Source organism: Lethenteron reissneri, chromosome 65 (genome assembly GCF_015708825.2).
Source record: "Lethenteron reissneri isolate LAM-NWPU_2019-01 chromosome 65, ASM1570882v1, whole genome shotgun sequence".
Classification (NCBI taxonomy): Eukaryota; Metazoa; Chordata; class Hyperoartia; order Petromyzontiformes; family Petromyzontidae; genus Lethenteron; species Lethenteron reissneri.
The window spans coordinates 8,724,514-8,745,990 of NC_083843.1; the positions used below are offsets into that span (position 1 = coordinate 8,724,514).

The 21,477-nt window shown below is 49.3% G+C and overlaps 1 protein-coding gene across 2 annotated transcripts; it reads left to right on the forward strand.

Moving 5' to 3' along the window:
- The first annotated feature begins 736 nt into the window (after positions 1 to 736).
- PAIP1 (poly(A) binding protein interacting protein 1) lies at positions 737 to 19,493 on the forward strand. Of its 2 annotated transcripts, XM_061578081.1 has the most exons (8): positions 737 to 1,242; positions 2,597 to 2,708; positions 3,826 to 3,948; positions 4,375 to 4,481; positions 7,963 to 8,083; positions 10,968 to 11,022; positions 13,962 to 14,061; positions 16,072 to 19,493. In XM_061578081.1, exons 1-8 carry the CDS (start codon positions 854 to 856, stop codon positions 16,232 to 16,234), a joined length of 1,170 nt encoding a protein of 389 aa, XP_061434065.1. In that variant the 5' UTR covers positions 737 to 853; the 3' UTR covers positions 16,235 to 19,493. The 2 variants fall into 2 exon arrangements, with proteins under 2 accessions (XP_061434065.1, XP_061434066.1); XM_061578082.1 differs by lacking the exons at positions 737 to 1,242; positions 2,597 to 2,708; positions 3,826 to 3,948; positions 4,375 to 4,481 and adding an exon at positions 5,031 to 5,068.
- Positions 19,494 to 21,477: the final 1,984 nt, after the last annotated feature.

Below are 21,477 nucleotides of genomic sequence, written 5' to 3' on the forward strand. Positions count from 1 at the left end.
TGGTTAGCTACGCTGCGCTATGAACCTGGCGACCCGGGTTCAATCCCCGCTCACGTCCAACACCAGTGACGATTATTTGAACCGGTCCTGGGCCTCTCCTAGGTCGACTCAGCCTGAAATGAGTACCTGAAGACACAGGCGGTCGGGCGTGGTGCTGGCCACCCACCCCCTCGTGTATTGTTCCGGCCTTCATAGGTGCTCGCTAACAGCACTTGCCCCTACAGTCTGTGAAGGCTACACGGGGGATCTCTGTGTTTGTGTGTCTGTATGTATGTACTCTTTGGTTCTTTCGGTAAAGTCACGTATAAAGATATACGTGACTTTACCGAAAGAACCAAAGAGTAATTTCTGCAGTCACGAAAGCTCCAAATTAAGTTCTGTATGTATGTATCTGTGTGTCTCTGTGTGTGTGTGTCTGTGTGTGTCTGTATGTATGTATCTGTGTGTGTCTGTGTCTGTATGTATGTATCTGTGTGTGTCTGTGTGTGTCTGTATGTATGTATCTGTGTGTGTCTGTATGTATGTATCTGTGTGTGTTTGTGTGTGTCTGTATGTATGTATCTGTGTGTGTCTGTATGTATGTATCTGTGTGTCTCTGTGTGTGTGTGTGTCTGTGTGTATCTGTATGTGTGTGTATCTGTGTGTGTCTGCGTGTGTCTGTATGTATGTATCTGTGTGTGTCTGTATGTATGTATGTATCTGTGTGTCTCTGTGTGTGTGTGTGTCTGTGTGTGTGTGTCTGTGTGTATCTGTGTGTGTCTGCGTGTGTTTGTCTGTGTGTATCTGTGTGTGTTTGTGTGTGTATGTATGTATCTGTGTGCGTGTGTGTCTGCGTGTGTGTCTGTATGTATGTATGTATCTGTCTGTGTGTGTCTGGCTGTATGTATCTGTGTGTGTGTCTGTATGTATCTGTGTTTGTGTCTGTCTCTGTGTGTGTGTCTGTGTGTGTCTGTATATATGTATCTGTGTGTGTTTGTATGTATCTGTGTGTGTTTGTATGTATGTATCTGTGTGTGTGTCTGTGTGTGTCTGGATGTATGTATCTGTGTGTCTCTGTGTGTGTGTCTGTGTGTGTCTGCATGTATGTATCTGTGTGCGTGTGTGTCTGCATGTGCGTCTGCGTGTGCAGGCCTTGGCGGAGTCCAACTTCACCTACACGGCCGCTCGCCTCTGCAATTTGCTCTCCCAGAAGTTGGTGGTGAACTCGCACGCAGGAACCTTCAGGCAGCATCTGCTCAAGAGGTCAATAGCCGCCCCTACGCGCTGATGCAGTGCACACGCAGTGCACACACACACGCAGACACACACAGACACACACACAGACATAGACACACACACAGACACACAGACATAGACACACACACAGACACACAGACATAGACACACACACAGACATAGACACACACAGACACACAAAGACAGACACACACACAGACACACACACAGACATAGACACACACACAGACATAGACACACACACAGACACACAGATATAGACAACAACAACAACCGCCATTCGCCACTAAGTGGCGGTGACGTCACCACGATGCTTGTGCCAGGCCATGTGCACCTTGAGGCCACGTGAAGTGTCGAACGCCCGCTGACAGGAGGTCACACGCAACACGCAACACATTCACACACAGAGACAAAGATCCCCCGTATAGCCTTAACAGACTGTTGGGGCAAGTGCCGTTAGTAGTGAGTAGCAGCGCCTACGGAGGCTAGCGGCACTGTGGCTACACACACAGAGGGGGTGGGTGGCCAGCACCACGCCCGGCCGCCTTTGTCTCTCCAGTGGCGATGTTTTACTGGCAGATGGACCAGCTCTCTCTCACCTACACACTCTCTCACCTACACACTCTCTCACCTACACACTCTCTCACCTACACACTCTCTCACCTACACACTCTCTCACCTACACACTCTCTCACCTACACACTCTCTCACCTACACACTCTCTCACCTACACACTCTCTCACCTACACACTGTCTCACACTCCCTCTCTCTCGTCTGTCTCTGTCCCTTCTGATATCTCTATCACACTCTCGCTCACTCTCTCTCACGCTCTCTCTCTTGCGTGGGTCTGACCCTACCACTCTCTTTCAATTTCACTCACTCTTTCACACTCTCTCACGATCTCTCTCTCGCTCTCTCTCATGCTCTCTCTGTGTGTCTCTCCACGCTCACTCTCTCACTCAATCTCTCACGATCGCTCTCACTCTCTCTCTCTCTCGCTCACTCTCTCGCTCTCTCACGCTCGCTCTCACACTCTCTCTCTCACTCACTCTCTCTCTCACTCACTCTCTCTCTCACTCTCTCTCTCACTCTCTCCCTCACTCTCACACTCTCATTCTCTTTCACGCTCTCTCTCTCTCTCACACTCTCTCACGCTCACTCTCACACTCTCTCTGTGTGTCTCTCTCACTGTCTCTCTCTCTCTGTGTGTCTCTCTCACTGTCTCTCTCTCTGTGTGTCTCTCCACTCTCACTCTCTCTCACTCTCTCTGTGTGTCTCTCTCACTCTCTCACTCTCTCTCTCTCTCTCACTCTCTCGCTCTCTCTCTAACTGTCTCTCTCTGTGTGTCTCTCCACGCAGGTGCCACGTTGAGTACGAGAGCCGGGAGTTGGTGGCTCAGGGCGACGCCGCCTCCAGGAAGCGTCTCCACGCCTACTCCATCTTCCTCACCGAACTCTACCTGCACCTCGAGGTGCTCACCACTCACCTACCACTCACTCACTACACACTCACTACACTCACTCACCACTCACTCACCACACTCACACACTCACCCACCACTCACTCACTCACTCACCACTCACTCACTCACCACTCACTCACTCACTACACTCACTCACTCACCACTCACTCACACACTACACTCACTCACCACTCACTCACTCACTCACCACTCACTCACCACTCACTCACTACACTCACCACTCACTACAATCACCGCTCACTCACTCACTCACCACACTCACTCACCACTCACTCACTACACTCACCACTCACTCACCACTCACTCACCACTCACTCACCACTCACTCACTCACCACTCACTCACTACACTCACCACTCACTACACTCACCACTCACTCACTCACTCACCACACTCACTCACCACTCACTCACTACACTCACCACTCACTCACCACTCACTCACCACTCACTCACTCACCACTCACTACACTCACCACTCACTACACTCACCACTCACTACACTCACCACTCACTACACTCACCACTCACTCACCACTCACTCACCACTCACTCACCACTCACTCACTACACTCACCACTCACTCACTCACCACTCACTCACCACTCACTCACTCACCACTCACTCACTCACCACTCACCACTCACTCACTCACTCACTACACTCACTCACTCACCACTCACTCACTCACCACTCACTCACCACTCACTCTCTCACCACTCACTCACTCACCACTCACTCACTCACCACTCACTCACCACTCACCACTCACCACTCACTCACTCACCGCTTACTACACTCACCACTCACTCTCTCACCACTCACTCACTCACCACTCACTCACTCACCACTCACTTCACCACTCACTACACTCACCACTCACTCACCACTCACCTCACTCACCACTCACTACACTCACCGCTCACTACACTCACCACTCACTCACTCACTGCTCACTACACTCACCACTCACTCACTACACTCACTACACTCACTACACTCACTCACCACTCACTCACTACACTCACCACTCACTCACTCACTCACCACTCACTCACTACACTCACTCACTCACCACTCACTCACCACTCCCCTGTCCGCTGTAGGTGCTGTCCGGCTCCCAGCGAACTCGTGCCGCCATCCTGCGTGCCGGAGTGAAGGACGTCATCCACACGCTGCTCGCTCACCCCACAGATGACAATGTCACCTGCTCCATCAAGATGCTCAAGGTGTCTTACCGATTGAAAGCTTCTTTCGTGACTGCAGCGATTCGTATTCTTAGGTTTTTTCGGTAAAGTCACGTAGGTGAAAAATTAAAATTAATAAAATAAAAATAAAATAAAAATCACGACGTTTCGGAGGCAACACAAGCTTCCGTCTTCAGGTGGAACCGTCACAGCACGAAAGCTGTATCAAGTGAGCTGTATCAAGTGAGAGAAATTCCAAGAAAACATTTATATACTGCTATATGAAGACGGAAGCTTGTGTTGCCTCCGAAACGTCGTGATTTTTATTTTATTTTAATTTTTACTTTTATCTATTTCTATTTTTCACCTACGTCATTTTACCGAAACAACCTAAGAATATGAACCCTATTATTATATTGTGGTGCTGGCAAAGGAGGTCTAATGAGGCATCTGTCTGTGTGGGTGAAGCTGTGCGGGTCGGTGCTGGAGGACGACTTTCGGTTGGAGGGGAAGAGCAGCATGGACGAGCTGATGGAACGCATGAAGTCCGTGGTGCTGGATGGGTCCTGTGAGCGGTAATGCGCAGAGATGGAGATACACAGAGATAGAGAGAGATACACAGAGAGAGAGATACAGAGAGAGAGATACAGAGAGAGAGATAAACAGAGAGAGATACACAGAGATACACAGAGAGAGATACGCAGAGAGAGATACACAGAGAGAGAGAGAGACAGAGAGATACAGAGAGAGAGAGAGATACAGAGAGAGATACACAGAGAGAGATACACAGAGATACACAGAGAGAGATACGCAGAGAGAGAGATACACAGAGAGAGAGAGAGACAGAGAGATACACAGAGAGAGAGATACAGAGAGAGATACACAGAGAGAGATACACAGAGATACACAGAGAGAGATACGCAGAGAGAGAGAGATAGATACACAGAGAGAGATACACAGATAGAGAGAGAGAGATACACAGAGAGAGATACACACACAGAGAGATACACAGATAGAGAGAGAGATACACAGAGATACACAGAGAGAGATACGCAGAGAGAGAGAGATACACAGAGAGAGAGACAGAGAGAGACAGAGAGAGAGATACACAGAGAGAGATGGAACGCATGAAGTCCGTGGTGCTGGATGGGTCCTGTGAGCGGTAATGCGCAGAGATGGAGAGAGAGATACACAGAGAGATACACACAGAGAGACACAGAGAGAGATACAGAGATACACACAGAGAGAGAGATACACACAGAGAGAGATACACAGAGAGATACAGAGATGCACACAGAGATAGAGATACAGAGAGAGAACAGAGAGATACAGAGAGAGATACACAGAGAGAGATACACACAGAGATACACACAGAGATACGCACAGAGATACACACAGAGATACACACAGAGATACACACAGAGACACACACAGAGACACACACAGAGACACACACAGAGACACACACAGAGACACACACAGAGACACACACAGAGACACACAGCGATAGATACACACACAGAGATAAGCAGAGAGATGCCAAGGGGAAATGGGTGAGGTTCAAAATCGTGGTTCATGCAGCAAACCTTGGCTGACAGAGGAGGTGTTCAGGCTGGCTGAGGCTCACTCTCATCGGCTACAGCATCCCACGTCGGAGAATGAGGAGGCTTACCGCAGCCTTCGCTCGGAGGTTCGGAGAGCCGTAAGGCGCTGAAAGGATTAGCGGTGGTCGCGGGTTGCTGATGAGATGGAGTCTGCCTCAGTAGCGCGCGATCACAAATCACTATTTAACTCCATCAAAAAGTAACCTGCAGTGCCACACCTATTACCATCATTAGGGGAAAGAACGGTGATCCAATCTCCGACCCCCAGGAACATGTTTTCAGATTTGCTGAGCATTTCCTTGAGGTCCTGGGGGAGGGGAAATCCCTCAGCCAGGGAAACAACGTGGGACAAAGTGGGGATGACCCTGCTGAGGCTGCGGTGCCTCAAATATTGGAAGAAGTCACCCCCTGCGAGTGGCAGGCTGAGGTGCCAGCTGTTGAGGAAGTACTGAAGGCGATCCAGAGTCTGAGACCAGGAAAGGCACCGGGCAAAGATGATCTCCCAATCGAAATGCTGAAGGAGGGTGGCGTTTGTGCACAGACTGCCCTACATGACATTATAACAACACTATGGGAACCTCATTTGCCAGTAAAAATATGATAATTGGTTGTTTACCCTTCTATCTGGCAACAAAACTGACAACCTTTTTACAAGGAGTCATGTTTGCATAGACCTCAATACCTGCAGGTCATAATAAGAGTTATGTCTTTTGTTTGTATTATGACTGCAGGTATTGCGGTCTATGCAAACATGACTCCTTGTAAAAAGGTGTCAGTTTTGTTGCCAGATAGAAGGGTAAAAAACCAATTATTATAACAACAGTTATGATGTCATAACGGAAAGAACTGGCGGTCCCATCTCCGACCCCCCAGGGAACAGTTTCACATGGAGTGGGCTTACCCATGGTAGGCTTACGCAACCAATATTAATAATTAAGTTTGTTTTTATCCTGCTAAAGGTTTAATTCTGGCAAATCGTCCGCTCACGGCCAACACCGGTGACGATTATCTGAACCGGTCATGGGCCTCCCCTAGGTCGACTCAGCCTGAAATGAGTACCTGGTGCGGTGTGTAAACATCGCCACTGGGGAGACAAAGGCGGTCGGGCGTGGTGCTGGCCACCCACTCCCTCGTGTGCCACAGTGCCGGCCTTCATAGGTGCTCGCTAACAGCACTTGCCCCTACAGTCTGTTAAGGCTACACGGGGGATCTGTGTGTGTATGTGTGTATGGCGTGTGTGTGTATGTCTGTGTGTATCTGTCTGTGTGTGTGTGTGTGTGTCTGTGTGTGTGTGTATGTCTGTGTGTGTGTATGTCTGTGTGTGTGTATGTCTGTGTGTGTGTATGTATGTGTGTATCTGTCTGTGTGTGTGTGTGTGTGTCTGTGTGTGTGTGTATGTCTGTGTGTGTGTATGTCTGTGTGTGTGTATGTCTGTGTGTGTGTGTGTGTCTGTGTGTGTGTCTGTCTGTGTGTGTCTGTGTGAGGTGCTAGCTAACAGCACTTGCCCCTGCAGTCTGTTAAGGCTACACGGGGGATCTTTGTCTGTGTGTGTGTATGTCTGTGTGTGTGTATCTTTGTGTGTGTGTCTGTGTGTGTGTGTCTGTGTGTGTGTATGTCTGTGTGTGTGTATGTCTGTGTGTCTGTGTGTGTGTATGTCTGTGTGTGTGTATGTCTGTGTGTGTGTATGTCTGTGTGTCTGTGTGTGTGTATGTCTGTGTGTCTGTCTATGTGTGTCTGTGTGAGGTGCTAGCTAACAGCACTTGCCCCTGCAGTCTGTTAAGGCTACACGGGGGATCTTTGTCTGTGTGTATGTATGTATGTGTGTGTCTGTGTGTGTGTATGTCTGTGTGTGTGTATGTCTGTGTGTGTGTCTGTCTGTGTGTGTGTATGTCTGTGTGTGTGTATGTCTGTGTGTGTGTATGTCTGTGTGTGTGTGTCTGTGTGTTTGGGTGTATGTCTGTGTGTGTGTATCTGTGTGTGTGTCTGTCTGTGTGTGTGTCTGTCTATGTGTGTCTGTGTGAGGTGCTAGCTAACAGCACTTGCCCCTACAGTCTGTTAAGGCTACACGGGGGATCTTTGTCTGTGTGTGTGTGTATATATGTGTGTGTGTGTGTGTCTGTGTGTGAGTCTGTGTGTGTGTGTGTCTGTGTGTGTCTGTGTGAGGTGCTAGCTAACAGCACTTGCCCCAACAGTCTGTTGAGGCTACACGGGGGATCTTTGTCTGTGTGTGTGTGTGTGTATGTCTGTGTCTGTGTGTGTGTGTATGTCTGTGTCTGTGTGTGTGTATGTCTGTGTGTGTGTCTGTGTCTGTGTGTGTCTGTGTGAGGTGCTAGCTAACAGCACATGCCCCTGCAGTGTGTTAAGGCTACACGGGGGATCTTTGTCTGTGTGTGTGTGTCTGTGTGTGTGTCTGTGTGTGTGTGTCTGTGTGTGTGTCTGTGTGTGTGTGTAGGCCAGTGCGCAGCATGTTACTGAAACTCATCGAGTTGAGGTCAAGCAACTGGGGCAGAGTGACCCCCACCTCGACCCCTGCCCCCACCCACTGCCCCCTCACCGACCCAGACTACTACATGGTGAGAAACGCACTCCTTCTACACGGTGACATACACACCCATGTACATGCACACACACGTCATACACATACAGAGACAAAGATCCCCCGTGTAGCCTTAACAGACTGTAGGGGCAAGTGCTGTTAGCGAGTAGCACCTATGAAGTCCGGCACTGTGGCACACGAGGGGGTGGGTGGCCAGCACCACGCTCGGCCACCTTTGTCTCCCCAGTGGCGATGTTTACACATCGCACCAGGTACTCATTTGAGGCTGAGTCGACCTAGGGGAGGCCTAGGACCGGTTCAGATATGATCGTCATTGGCGGTATTGGCCGTGAGCGGGAATCGAACCCGGGTCGCCAGGTTCGTAGCGCAGCGTAGCGCTAACCACTACACCCACCGCTCCCCATAGACACCCAGAGACCCACAGACACCCATAGAGACCCACAGATACTCAGAGACCCACAGACACCCACAGAGACCCACAGACACCCATAGAGACCCACAGATACTCATAGAGACCCACAGACACCCACAGAGACCCACAGACACTCATAAAGACCCACAGACACCCACAGACACCCACAGAGACCCACAGACACTCAGACACCCACAGACACCCACAGAGACCCACAGACACCCACAGAGACCCACAGACACTCAGACACCCACAGAGACCCACAGACACTCAGACACCCACAGAGACCCACAGACACCCATAGGGACCCACAGACACCCACAGACTCACACAAAGACCCACAAACACCCACAGACACCCACAGACACCCATAGAAACCCACAGACACCCAATAGAGACCCACAGACACCCACAGAGACCCACAGACACCCACAGACACCCACAGAGACCCACAGCTTGGCACAGGTTTGCTACGTACGGTGTGACAGAAGTTCAAAGTACACACTACACAGAGACCCATAGACACCCAGACCCATAGCGACCTACAAATACCAAATAAATTAGCACGGTTGGCTACGTATGGTGTGAAAGAAGTTCACACCATACATAGACATTAATGTTCTGTACTAATAGGGTTTTTCCTCTTTTTTCCGGCAACAAAACTGATACCTTTTTGTAAGGAATCATGCTTACATTAACCACAATACTTGCAGTCAAATGCAAACAAAAAACAATATTCTGGTAATTTATGCATTGTCTTTGAAACTGATTGGTCCACACAAGAGACAGCTTTCTTTGGAGCCTCGTCTCATATGGTGTTCGACCAGATGACGCCAAAAGGCGCACAGTTCAAGACAACGCAACTACCAGAGTAATGAGAGCTCGGGGTGAGCAGCTACATCATGGGACCTCCTTTGCCAGTACCAAAATATACTAATAGGGGTTTTTTCCCCTTTTTTCTGGCAACAAAACTGACACCTTTTGCAAGGGGAAAAACCCTATTAGTATATTTTGGTACTGGCAAAAGAGGTCCCATGATGAAATAATGTTCTGTTATTATTTTAGTATTGTGATAAGTGATAGAGGCGTCTATTTAATTAGATTTTGTTGGGATCTGTGACTAGTGGACATCTGTGACAAAGAGCTTCATAGCTCATTGGGTTTGAGGACAAATAAATATTCAGATTCTGAAGATTCTGGTTCTGAGGTTAGGAGTGGAGTTTAAACGACTGTCCGAAATTACGTCGCTAGCACAGCTACACACAGACACACAGACACAGCTACACACAGCTACACACAGCTACACGCACACACAGACACACACACACACACACAGCTACACACAGCTACACACAGCTACACGCACACACAGACACACACACACACACAGACACACAAACAGCTACACGCACACAGACACACACACACAGCTACAAGCACACAGACACATACACACAGACACACACAGACACACACACAGACACACACACAAACAAGTGTCGTGGGTTCACAGGCGACAGAGACTGTGTAGTCGAGGCACACTATTTATTGTAACTTTTCACTCAGCACAGGGCAACGTATACAACACTCGAAGGGGTAACGGCCCCTTCACCTGTACTGGACCGGGATACACCCCCAGAGCTCTCTGCCCAACTGGTCTGCTCCCAGGTCCTCCGCTAAGGGCGCTAGGGGAGGCTACCTGGTCAAGGCACAGGTCACGACACCCAGCCAGGCAGAGCCGGCTCTTAGAAGAACATCGGCTCGGAGGAGTTCCAGTGCCTATCTGCCCGGTCTTCAGTCTTCACTGGTTCATCTTCTTGGTTCTTTCAGTAAAGTCACGTAGAAGGGAAGTAATAAAATAATAAAAATAAAACATAATAAAATAATTCTCACGACGTTTCGTCCACAACGCAAGCAGCCGTCCTCAGGTGAAGAATGAAACACCACCAAGCTTGGAGCTTAAATATATTCATCTGAGGACGGCTGCTTGCGTTGTGGCCGAAACGTCGTGAGAATTATTTTATTATGTTTTATTTTTATTATTTTATTATTTCCATTCTACATGACTTTACCGAAAGAACCAAGAAGATGAATCCCTGCAGTCACGAAAGCTTTAAATCGAAATCTTCACTGGTTCTTCACACGTTAGCTCCCCAACACTGAACCACGAGCCCTCTCGCTCCCCGCCTTTTAAACCAACTTGCCACCGAGGGGTGGGGCTGTGTGGGATCCCAGCATTCCCCCACAGCCCCCCCCCCCAGGGTGTTGACCGTTTGCGGACGTGGTTGTGCACACCCCCTGTGTGTTTGTTCGTTTCCCTCCCGTGACACCCCTACACAAGGACTCTTACACACGTGTGTGTCTGTGTGTGTGTCACACCGCTGAGTGTGTGTGTGTGTGGCTGTGTGTGTGTGTCTGTGTGTGTGTGTGTGTCTGTCTGTGTGTGTGTGTGTCACACCGCTGAGTGTGTGCTGTGTCTGTCTGGCAGAATGAGCCGGTGTTTTACACGGCCGACGGGACGCCCTTCACGGCTGCAGACCCTGGTACCAACACGCGCGCACACGTATACACGCACACACACGTACACACACGTACACACACACACGTACACACACGTACACACGTACACACACACTCAACACACATACTCACATACGTATACACACACAACGTACACACACACACGTATACACGCACACGTACACGTACACACACACACGTACACACACACACGTACACACACACACGTACTCGCATACGTATACACACGCACACGTACACACACACACGTACACACACACGTAAACATGCACACGTACACACACACACGTACACACACACGTACACACACACGTACACACACGTACACACACACGTACACACACACACACACGCACACACACGTACACACACGTACACACACGCACACACGTACACGCACACACGTACACGCACACACGTACACGCACGCACATACACGCACACACATACACGCACACACATACACGCACGTACAACAACAACAACCGCCATACGCCACCAAGTGGCAGTGATGTCACCACGACGCTTGTGCCAGGCCATGTGCACCTTGAGGCTATCACGTGAAGTGTCGAACGCCCGCTGGCAGGAGGTCACGGGACAGACCCAGCAGGTGCCACTGGTCGACTGACCGAGATGACCGAGATGACTGGCTGATGCGCCACCTGTGTCCCCTACTGTGCCAACTTGCTGTGCTTTAGCCACCCGGCGCCTGCTCGTTGTTGTGAGCGTCGCTCCTCCGCCCTCCGTTGTTGTTGGAGGGCGACTGCCTCCAACTGCCCACACACACACACACGTATACACATGAAGTATTGGAAATGACGGCAGGAACTTCTTGACGGGTAACACACTTTTATTAAATCTTGACGTGTCACAATACAACGTGTGGTCTCTATTCCTCTGACTATACACTCCACTTAACTCGTGTAGACTCTATGCCTCTGGCTACACACAATGCACTTGACTCGTGTAGACCCTATGCCTCTGGCTACACACAATGCACTTGACTCGTGTAGACCCTATGCCTCTGGCTACACACCATGCATTCGACTCGTGTAGACCCTATGCCTATGGCTACACACAATGCATTCGCCTCTGGGTTACACAGAGTCCCAGTCCCGTTAGGACAGCGGGACTAGGTACCGCAGGGCCCTATCTCTTCATCCCCGTCTTCATTCTTCGCTGGTTACATACTGCCCTTACGCCTGTGTGCATCCCCTTTTATAGCCCCCGCTCACGGGAGACGGAGCTGATGCGGACGTCGACGTGAGCATCGCTCCTTAGTTAACCAATGACGACGCGCTATCTCTACGATCCGTTTTCCCCAGCGCGTGTTAACACTACTCAACCAATCACACCGCGCTGCCACCCGATGCACTCCCTCTCAGCGCGTCACCGGCACACAGCCAATCAGCACCACGTAACCCACGACCCCGCGCTGACCCCTGATCCTCCACCGTCAGCGCGCGTCACCACATACACAGCCAATCACTACGCGCTGGCACACGATCCTACCCCAGCGCGTATCACCACTACACACACACAAAGATGAAGACAAAGATCCCCCATATAGCCTTAACAGACTGTAGGGGCAAGTGCTGTTAGCGAGCACCTATGAAGGCCAGAACGGTACACGAGGGGGTGGGTGGCCAGCACCACGCCCGGCCGCCTTTGTCTCCCTAGTGGCGATGTTTACACACACTGCACCAGGTACTAATTTGAGGCTGAGTCGACCTAGGCGAGGCCCGGTTCAGATAATCGTCACTGGTGTTGACCGTGAGCGGGAATCGAACCCGGGTCGCCAGTTTCATAGCGCAGCGAAGCGCTAACCGCTACACCACCACTCCCCACACACACACACATGCACAGAAACATACTTGTGCACATATACACATGCATACACTCTGTGTGTGCCTGTATATCTCTCTCTGTATATCTGTCCCTCTGTGTGTGTATCTCTGTATATACTCTTAGTTATTTCGGTAAAGTCACGTAGGTAAAAAATGATAAATTAATAAAAAAAATAATTGTGATATTTTTATTTTTTATTTTTATTAATTTAAATTTTTTACCTACGTGACTTTACCAAAAAAACTGAGAGTATGAATCCTTGCAGTCACGAAAGCTTCAAATCTAGAATCTCTGTATATCTTTGTCTCTGTGTGTATCTCTGTGTGTATCTCTGTGTACGTGTATCACTGTGTATATCTATATTTCTGTATGTATCTCTGCGTGTCTGTATCTCTGTGTTTCTCCGTATGTATATCTATGTATGTGCATCTCTCTGTATCTCTGTGTATTTCTGTGTATGTGTATCACTCTCTGTATGTGTATCTCTCTCTGTATCTCTGTATGTGTATCTCTGTATGTATATCTGTTGGGGGAGCGGTGGTGTAGCGGTTAGCGCTACGAACCCGGCGACCCGAGTTCGATTCCCGCTCACGGCCAACACCAGTGACGATTATCCGAACCAGTCCTGGGCCTCCCCTAGGTCGACTCAGCCTCAAATTAGTACCTGGTGCGGTGTGTAAACATCGCCACTGGGGAGACAAAGGCGGTCGGGCGTGGTGCTGGCCACCCACCCCCTCGTGTGCCGTTGCGGCCTTCATAGGTGCTCGCTAACAACTACAGTCTAAGGCTATAAGGGGGATCTTTGTCTTTGTATATCTGTGTATCTTTCTCTGTATCTCTGCATGTATCTCTGTATCTCTGTATGTATATCTCTGTATGTGTGTCTTTCTATATCTCTGCGTGTGTATCTCTCTCTGCGTGTCTCCTCTTTGTGTGTATCTCTCTCTGGGTGTATATCTCTGTATGTATATCTCTGTGTGTGTATTTCTCTCTGTACGTGTCTCTCTCTCTGCATGTGTCTCTCTCTGTATATCTCTGCGTGTCTCTCTCTGTATGTATATCTCTCTGTCTCTCTCTGCGTGCGTCTCTGTAGAGTTCCGTGAGCACTACGAGCGAGTGATGCAGCACGAGGCGGAGCTGCGCAAGAGGTTCCCGCGCGCCGCTCGCACCGCCACCGAGTCCCCGGACCACTAGTGAGGCGGCGCTCCCTCACACCGGGCACTCGGCACCCGCGGCATTGACGGCGTCGGCATCATCATCATCAGCAGCGTCATCGGCATCGGCAGCAGCGTCATCATCAGCGTCGTCATCAGCGTCGTCATCAGCGTCGTCATCAGCGTCGTCATCAGCGTCGTCATCAGCGTCGTCATCAGCGTCATCATCATCATCGGCGTCATCATCGTCATCATCAGCATCATCATCAGCGTCCTCATCAACGTCATCATCATCATCAACGTCATCATCAGCGTCATCGACATCTTCAGCATCATCATCAGCATCATCAACGTCATCATCAGCGTCATCATCGGCATCATCATCAGCAGCTTCGTCATCAGCGTCATCATCAGCGTCATCAGCATCATCATCAGTGTCATCATCGGCATCATCATCGGCATCATCATCGGCATCATCATCAGCGTCATCATCAGCATCATCATCAGCGTCATCATCAACATCATCAACGTCATCATCGTCGGCGTCATCAGCATCATCATCAGCGTCATCAGCAGTGTCATCATCAGCGTCATCAACATCATCCTCAGCGTTGTCATCAGCGTCATCATCAACGTCATCATCGGCATCATCATTAACATCATCAGCATCATCACCATCAGCGTCATCGGTTTCAGCATCGGCAACGTCAACAGCAGCATCATCGGCATCAGCAGCGTCGTCATCATCGGTATCAGCATCGTCATCATCATCAGCAGCAGCATAATCAGCAGCGTCGTCATCATCAGCAGCGTCGTCATCATCATCAGCAGCGTCATCAGCAGCAGCAGCGTCATCAGCAGCAGCATCATCATCAGCAGCGTCATCAGCGTCGTCGTCGTCAGAATCATGATGACATCACCTGCACTCCCCTCTATTTAAGAGCGGAAACAGGAATACTTCTTCGCAATTGTTCACAAATGAGCCTCCGTGTTGAACAGAATCATCATCATCTGTAGCTAAAGGGGTGGTACGGTGGCTAGGAGATGTTAACTACCTCGCCTGGTATACAGGAGGTCGTGGGTTCGATCCCGACCCCGACGCCTGCTGCTGTATTTGGAATCTGCGCGTTTCTCATCATCATCACGGTGGCTAGGAGATGTTAACTACCTCGCCTGGTATACAGGAGGTCGTGGGTTCGAACCCGACCCCGACGCCTGCTGTATATTTGGAGTTTGCGTGTCTCTCTCATCATCATCATCACGGTGGCTAGGAGATGTTAACTACCTCGCCTGGTATACAGGAGGTCGTGGGTTCGAACCCGACCCCGACGCCTGCTGCTGTATATTTGGAGTTTGCGTGTCTCTCTCATCATCATCATCACGGTGGCTAGGAGATGTTAACTACCTCGCCTGGTATACAGGAGGTCGTGGGTTCGAACCCGACCCCGATGCCTGCTGCTGTATATTTGGAGTTTGTGTGTCTCTCTCATCATCATCATCATGGTGACTAGGAGATGTTAACTACCTCGTCTGGTATACAGGAGGTCGTAGGTTCGATCCCGACCCTGACGCCTGCTGCTGTATATTTGGAGTTTGTGTCTCTCTCTTTCTCCCCATGGTCGCGTGGATTTTTTTTCCTCCGGTTTTTCCCTCCACATTTAGAATCAACGTCACGCGTTTAAGGGTTATTTGGCTGCTGCTCTAAATGTCCACGGTGATGATGATAATATCAGCCACTTTATTGAGCTGCCATCATCTGTGATGGCCAGGGGACGCTTCTGAAAATGGGCTTAGAAATGGCTCCGTGGTCTTTACCTGGTAACATGCAGTTCAAAGAGAGAGAGATTTAGACTTAAAACTTTCACCACTGCAGGAATTCATATTCTTGGTTCTTTCGGTAAAGTCACGCAAGATAGAAAAAAAAATGGTTGAGGGAAAATTGAGCTACACAGCTCAGTCAGGGGGGGGGGGGGGGTTGGGGGTCTTACCTGGTAAAAAAAAAACTTATAAGATGTTGGACTACCGTCGTTGTTCTTGTTGTCGTTCCAGTTACGTGGATTCTGACTCTGACTCGGGAGAAGGAGACGGAGCGGACGACGACGACGACGAGAACGGGGAGGGAAACGGCGACGCGGGAATGGACCCTGAGATGCAGGCGGCCTTCGAGATTTTCTGCCAAGAGGCGGAGAAGAAGAAGACCAAGGCGAAGTGAGCGCCAGAAGCACGGGGGGGTGGGAGGGGCGCGGGGTGGGGAGACGCGGAAGAACGGATGATTCTACTCGAGGAATGGGGGGCGAGGGGGGGACATGGAATATACGGGGACAGACGCAAGGGAGGTCCAGCGGGCAGAGTAGCGGCGGGCGGTGGGTGGGGGGAAAGAGAAAAGGCTTCGTGGGAAAGGAAGGAGAGACGGAGAGAGGAAGGAGAGACACACGGAAAGGAGGAGAAGAGGAGACACGAAAATCTGCGGTAGGTGGACAGACAATTAATCCTTCCCCCTCCCCCCGCACGCAACCTCCGATTTAGCAGCGTTGGCTACGTGGGGTGCGAAAGAAGTTTTGACGTACGTACAAAATGAGGCGGGAGACACGGGTAGGATGGGGGCAACTCGCGGTGTAGATGGAGTTTCCACGCCGGTTCTCATCAAGCGACAAAATTGCTTTTTAATCACGGCGACTTTGCTGCACGACTTTCCCTCGTTTTGAAAGCGAGCGAGCGAGAACGCGTCCGTCGCATCCTTTGACCTTCACTGGAGTGCCGCCGTCATGAGCGATGGGCCAGCTTCACACCCATGACCCAGCAGTAGCCAATAGCAGTTGTGGAATAAGATAGCCCCCCCCCCCACCACCTAACCGCATCATGTGACCTTTCAGCCAATGGCAGACGAGATTCGGCTTAATGCGCGCATGCGTGTGTGAGATGAATTGTTGCTTTTAAACTATTTTTTTTCGCATTTTACTTTTCTTTCGTTTCAAGTTGAGGTTTTTATTCTGGTTTTGCCGCGGAGAGCCGATTCGCAAGACCCAGGTTGTACACAGAGACACCGCAGCCCAAGAGAGATCTAACTCTGAGACAGAGAGGGGGGAGAGCAGTCACTGCCCTGAAACAACCTGGAAGTTTCGCCGGCGTTGGTGCACTCAAGCCCGACTCTCGCTGCTGACGAATCGCCGCTGAAGTTTGAAACTTGTGTGAAATGTACACATGTGCGTTGGACTTATTTTGCGCCATACGTAGCCAACCGTGCTCAATTGGAGGTTGTGGCTGGAAGGACAACAAAACGAAACGCCTAAAGCAGTTCTAAAGAAATTCGTTATCAGTCTACAGTTTAAAAGTGCACAGCCCCCCCCGGTGGCTTCCTGATGCCTGATGGGGGAAGAGCAGTCCGGACGGGTGGAGTTTGCGTGATGATGGTTCGTGTTCCTTCATCTGGCCCCAGGCCAATGGGGTGAATCAGTGCGGCCTTCTGTTCCTCCACGATGCCCCACTCTCCTGGCTTCTTGTGTGCCGTGAAGATGATGGGGGCGGCGCATTGCCGAAAACGTCGCCGATCGTGGTATTGAGTAAATCCCCGAACATCTGAAGACTGACACCCCGGAAACGAGAATTTTTCGCGGGAATTTCCCCTCGAGTTTGGTCCGAATAAATGTCGTGGGGAAATGGTGCGTGGCTTTCGTGGCGCACGCACGCACACACACGCATGCGCATGCACCACAGGGCGACGAGTTTGGTTATCGTTGCCCCTACCCTCCTCCCCCCAGGACAATTATAACGTAACCGACGATCTTAGAACAAGATTAAGAAGAAGAAGAAAATAAAATATGGACTTGTTCTAGAATCCGAAATCATCCGAAACAATGCTTCAATCCAAAACGTTCCATCCCTAGTCCATGGCCAACAACACAGCCATAAGAAGATTGCATGAACATATTTTTGTCTCTTTGAGACCTTTTTTGCCAGCGTCCAAATTGATGAAAAGTAAGATCAGGTTTTACTCTTTCTGGAAATAAAACAAGAGTTGTGTTAAGGTGTTCCAACACCAAATGGATACCTTTTTGCAAGGCATCAGTTTGACAAACAATGCTGCATGTATCATCATGTTTTTGCCACAATTCCATGTGGTTAATGCAGACTTGATAAAACCTTGCTAGAAAGATATCTAGCTGGTGTTTGAACATCTTAACAGCTATATTCTTGGTTCTTTCGGTAAAGTCACGTAGAAGGGAAGTAATAAAATAAGAAAACTTATTATTTGATTATTTCCCTTCTACGTGACTTTACCGAAAGAACCAAGAAGATGAATCCCTGCAGTCACGAAAGATTTAAATCGAAATCTTAACAACTATCGTGATTTGAAGCTTCCGTGACTACGGGAATCCATACTCTTTGGTACTTTCGGTAAAGTCACGTAGGTAGTTCTTCCTGGTTCAGCAGTTTTACTGGTGGATTATTATTTTTTTTCCGCCTGAGGACGATCGCTTGTATTGCGATCGAAACGTCGTGATATCTATTTTTTCTTCTTGGTTCTTTCGGTAAAGTCACGTAGAAGGGAAATAATAAAATAATAATAATGTTCATTGGAGCGCTGCCTTTCAGACAGCTCTGTCTTCACCTGAGCACGGCTGCTTGTGTTGTGGCCGAAACGTCGTGAGAATTTTATTTTATTACGTTTTATTTTTATTATTTTATTATTTGCCTTCTACGCGATGACTTTACCGAAAGAACCAAGAAGATGAATTCCTGCAGTCACGAAAGCTTTAAATCGAAATCTATTTTTTTTACTTTCTTTTTCTACCTACGTGACATTACCGAAATAAACAAGAGTATCTTAACAACTCCTGTTTTATTGGCAGAAAGGGTAAAAACTAAAATTTTCGTCTTCTTTTTTCTTCTGGAAAATAAAACCGGCCCCGAGATTCTGCTCAAATCCAACTCGTGGCTGTAAGGGGGACGGATTATCGCTGTTACCGCTTTCAATGCCCCCCCCCCCCTGCTTGCTGTGGGTCAGTGTTGAGGCTTTGGGTCCGTGTTGAGGCCGTGGGTGTCGAGTGTTGGTTGAGGCTGTGCTTACTAACAGTGTTAAAAGGCTGCGGGTTTGACGTTGAGGCCCTCGGGTTCGTGCCGAGACCCAAGTTAATATTTTAATGTGGATGTTGCGGGGTTCCGATTAAGACTGCGAGTTTCGTGTTGAGGCTGTGGGATCAGTGTCGAGAATGTGAATCTGACCTCGTGTGGCGCAGCCCCCGGGTACACAGTCTTCGTGTGAAGTAACAATATAAGATCTTTCGATACTTTTGGTTTGCGTTTTTTCTTTTTTAAGTCTCCACAAAGTCTAAATGAATTGCTGAATAATTTATTGCTGAGTAAAGGGGCTGGCGATACGTTTATCATGTAGCCCTTAGGATCGCGCGCAGTGTTCTTGGACTTTAATCAACAATGCTTGAGCTTCTGTAACCAGAGCCATTAAATTTGACAATTCACACGAAAAAAATACTTCAACTGGTTCTCTGCAGATGTCTGGTTTCACAATCGAGCACTTGTTTCAAATGTAAACTGCGTGCGGCAGAGGGCTGAGAGGGTCCTCGGGTTTGAGTATGAAGTGTGTGGGCGTGGTGGAAGTCGAGATGAGCCAGAGCATCGGGGGATTTTGTCGGGCGACTTCCGTTGACGTCACAGAAACCAGACTGAGAATCCTGATACTCGGGGGACTATGAATCCACGCATCTAGGCTATGAACCCATACATCTGGACAACAAACCCACAAACTTGAATAATCAACCCAATTAATCCGGACCCCTAGCCCCATCACCAATTGGGAGTTGTGGGGGTGGAGTGTCTCATAGTACAAAATACCCAGGCAGGTGCTTAGTTTTGGTAAGGCCCCACCTCTTAGTCGCACGCTCCAGGTTCAGCAGCAGCAGCAGCACCTCCAACTCCTCCTCTGAATGAGCAGCAATTATGAGATCATCGGCATACATAACGTGGTTGACCAATAGGGAGCTGTCCCTTGACCACGCCCGGGCATTGATCAGCCTCCCATTGTATCTGTACCAGATGGAAATTCCGTTGATATAGCCATCAAAGGCTTCACGAACTACGTGGTCAAAATAGATGTTAAATAATGTGGGAGCCAGAGGACATCCCTGTCGCACCCCAAGGTGAACAGGGAATGGCTCCGACTCTCGGCCACGTAGTTTTACCCGGGCCCGCTCACCATCATGAAGGTCCTTAATGATTGTGAGCAGAGGGTCAGGGACTCAATAAGCACAAAGAAAAGCCCAGAGCCCAGGCCTACTGTTGGTATCATAGGCCTTTACCAGGTCAATAAAGCATAGATGTAGGTTATTTTTCTACCTACGTGACTTTACCGAAAGATCCAAAGAGTATAGAGATGTAGGTCTTGTTGGAATTCCCTACACCTCTGCTGTAGAAGACAGAAAATATGGATATGTGCAGGACCGCCCTTTCCTGAAACCGCATTCGAGCTCCCCAAGCCTCTCCTCAGCGTGCCTGGCAAGGCGATGTTGAATAATCCTTGCCAGGACCTTTCGGAACACTGAAAAGGGATATGCCCCTGTAGTTTTTTACAGTCTGTGCGGTCCCCCTTCTTAAAGAGGTGTCCCACCAGGGCATCCTTCCAATCCTGCGGAACCCGTCCAGTGGTCCAGACTGTTGTTCCGATGTCATGTAGTGCAGTCTGTGCACAAACGCCACCCTCCCTCACCATTTTTCTTGGAAAATCATCTTTGCCCGGTGCCTTTCCTGGTCTCAAACTCTGGATCGCCTTCAGTACTTCCTCAACAGATGACACCTCAGCCAGCAACTCAGTGATGATAGTGATGATGGTTGCTGATGGACTACGAGGATGATGATGTCGACAATAACTAACACCACCATCCACCACCACCACTCATGCACCATCACACCCACCACTATCCTCGACTACCTACTATGTGGTTGGCTGTTGGGTATCACCCTTACATCCAACAGCCACCCATATACCAACCACACACCCACCACACACCAATCACACATCCACCACACACCCACCACACACCAACCACACACCCAACCACCGCATGTCAATCCCACAGTAATAACTGCCCAGTAATACAGATATTTAATCCATGAAAATGAAAGAGCATTCAGCAAAGAACTACAAAAAAATGGTTGATGAAGATGTAAAAATGCCAATGCTTAAAACACAGATACTGAAAAAAATAAGGACAATGGCAAAAACGCGAATGAATGTTGACCTTGAATTAGATGGGTATTACCTCTGTTAGAGTTTTTAACAGACAACGACACAAGAAGTCACAGCTTCTCGAGACGCTGGCCTTCCTCAAGAGATGCCGAGATAACAAGGTAATACCCATGGCTTTCACACTCACATCCGCTGCACCTTACCATATTAATCAAAAGTGTGCCGTTCCTGGCCCTTCCTCCCTCAACCATTAT

Coding starts and splice junctions, on each gene's coding strand:
- PAIP1 (XM_061578081.1), top strand. CDS start 854: ATGTATCTGTCTGTGTGTGTCTGGCTGTATGTATCTGTGTGTGTGTCT. Junction 1,243..2,596: donor AGGCAGCATCTGCTCAAGAG/GTCAATAGCCGC, acceptor CTCTCCACGCAG/GTGCCACGTTGAGTACGAGA. Junction 4,482..7,962: donor CTGGATGGGTCCTGTGAGCG/GTAATGCGCAGA, acceptor GTGTGTGTGTAG/GCCAGTGCGCAGCATGTTAC.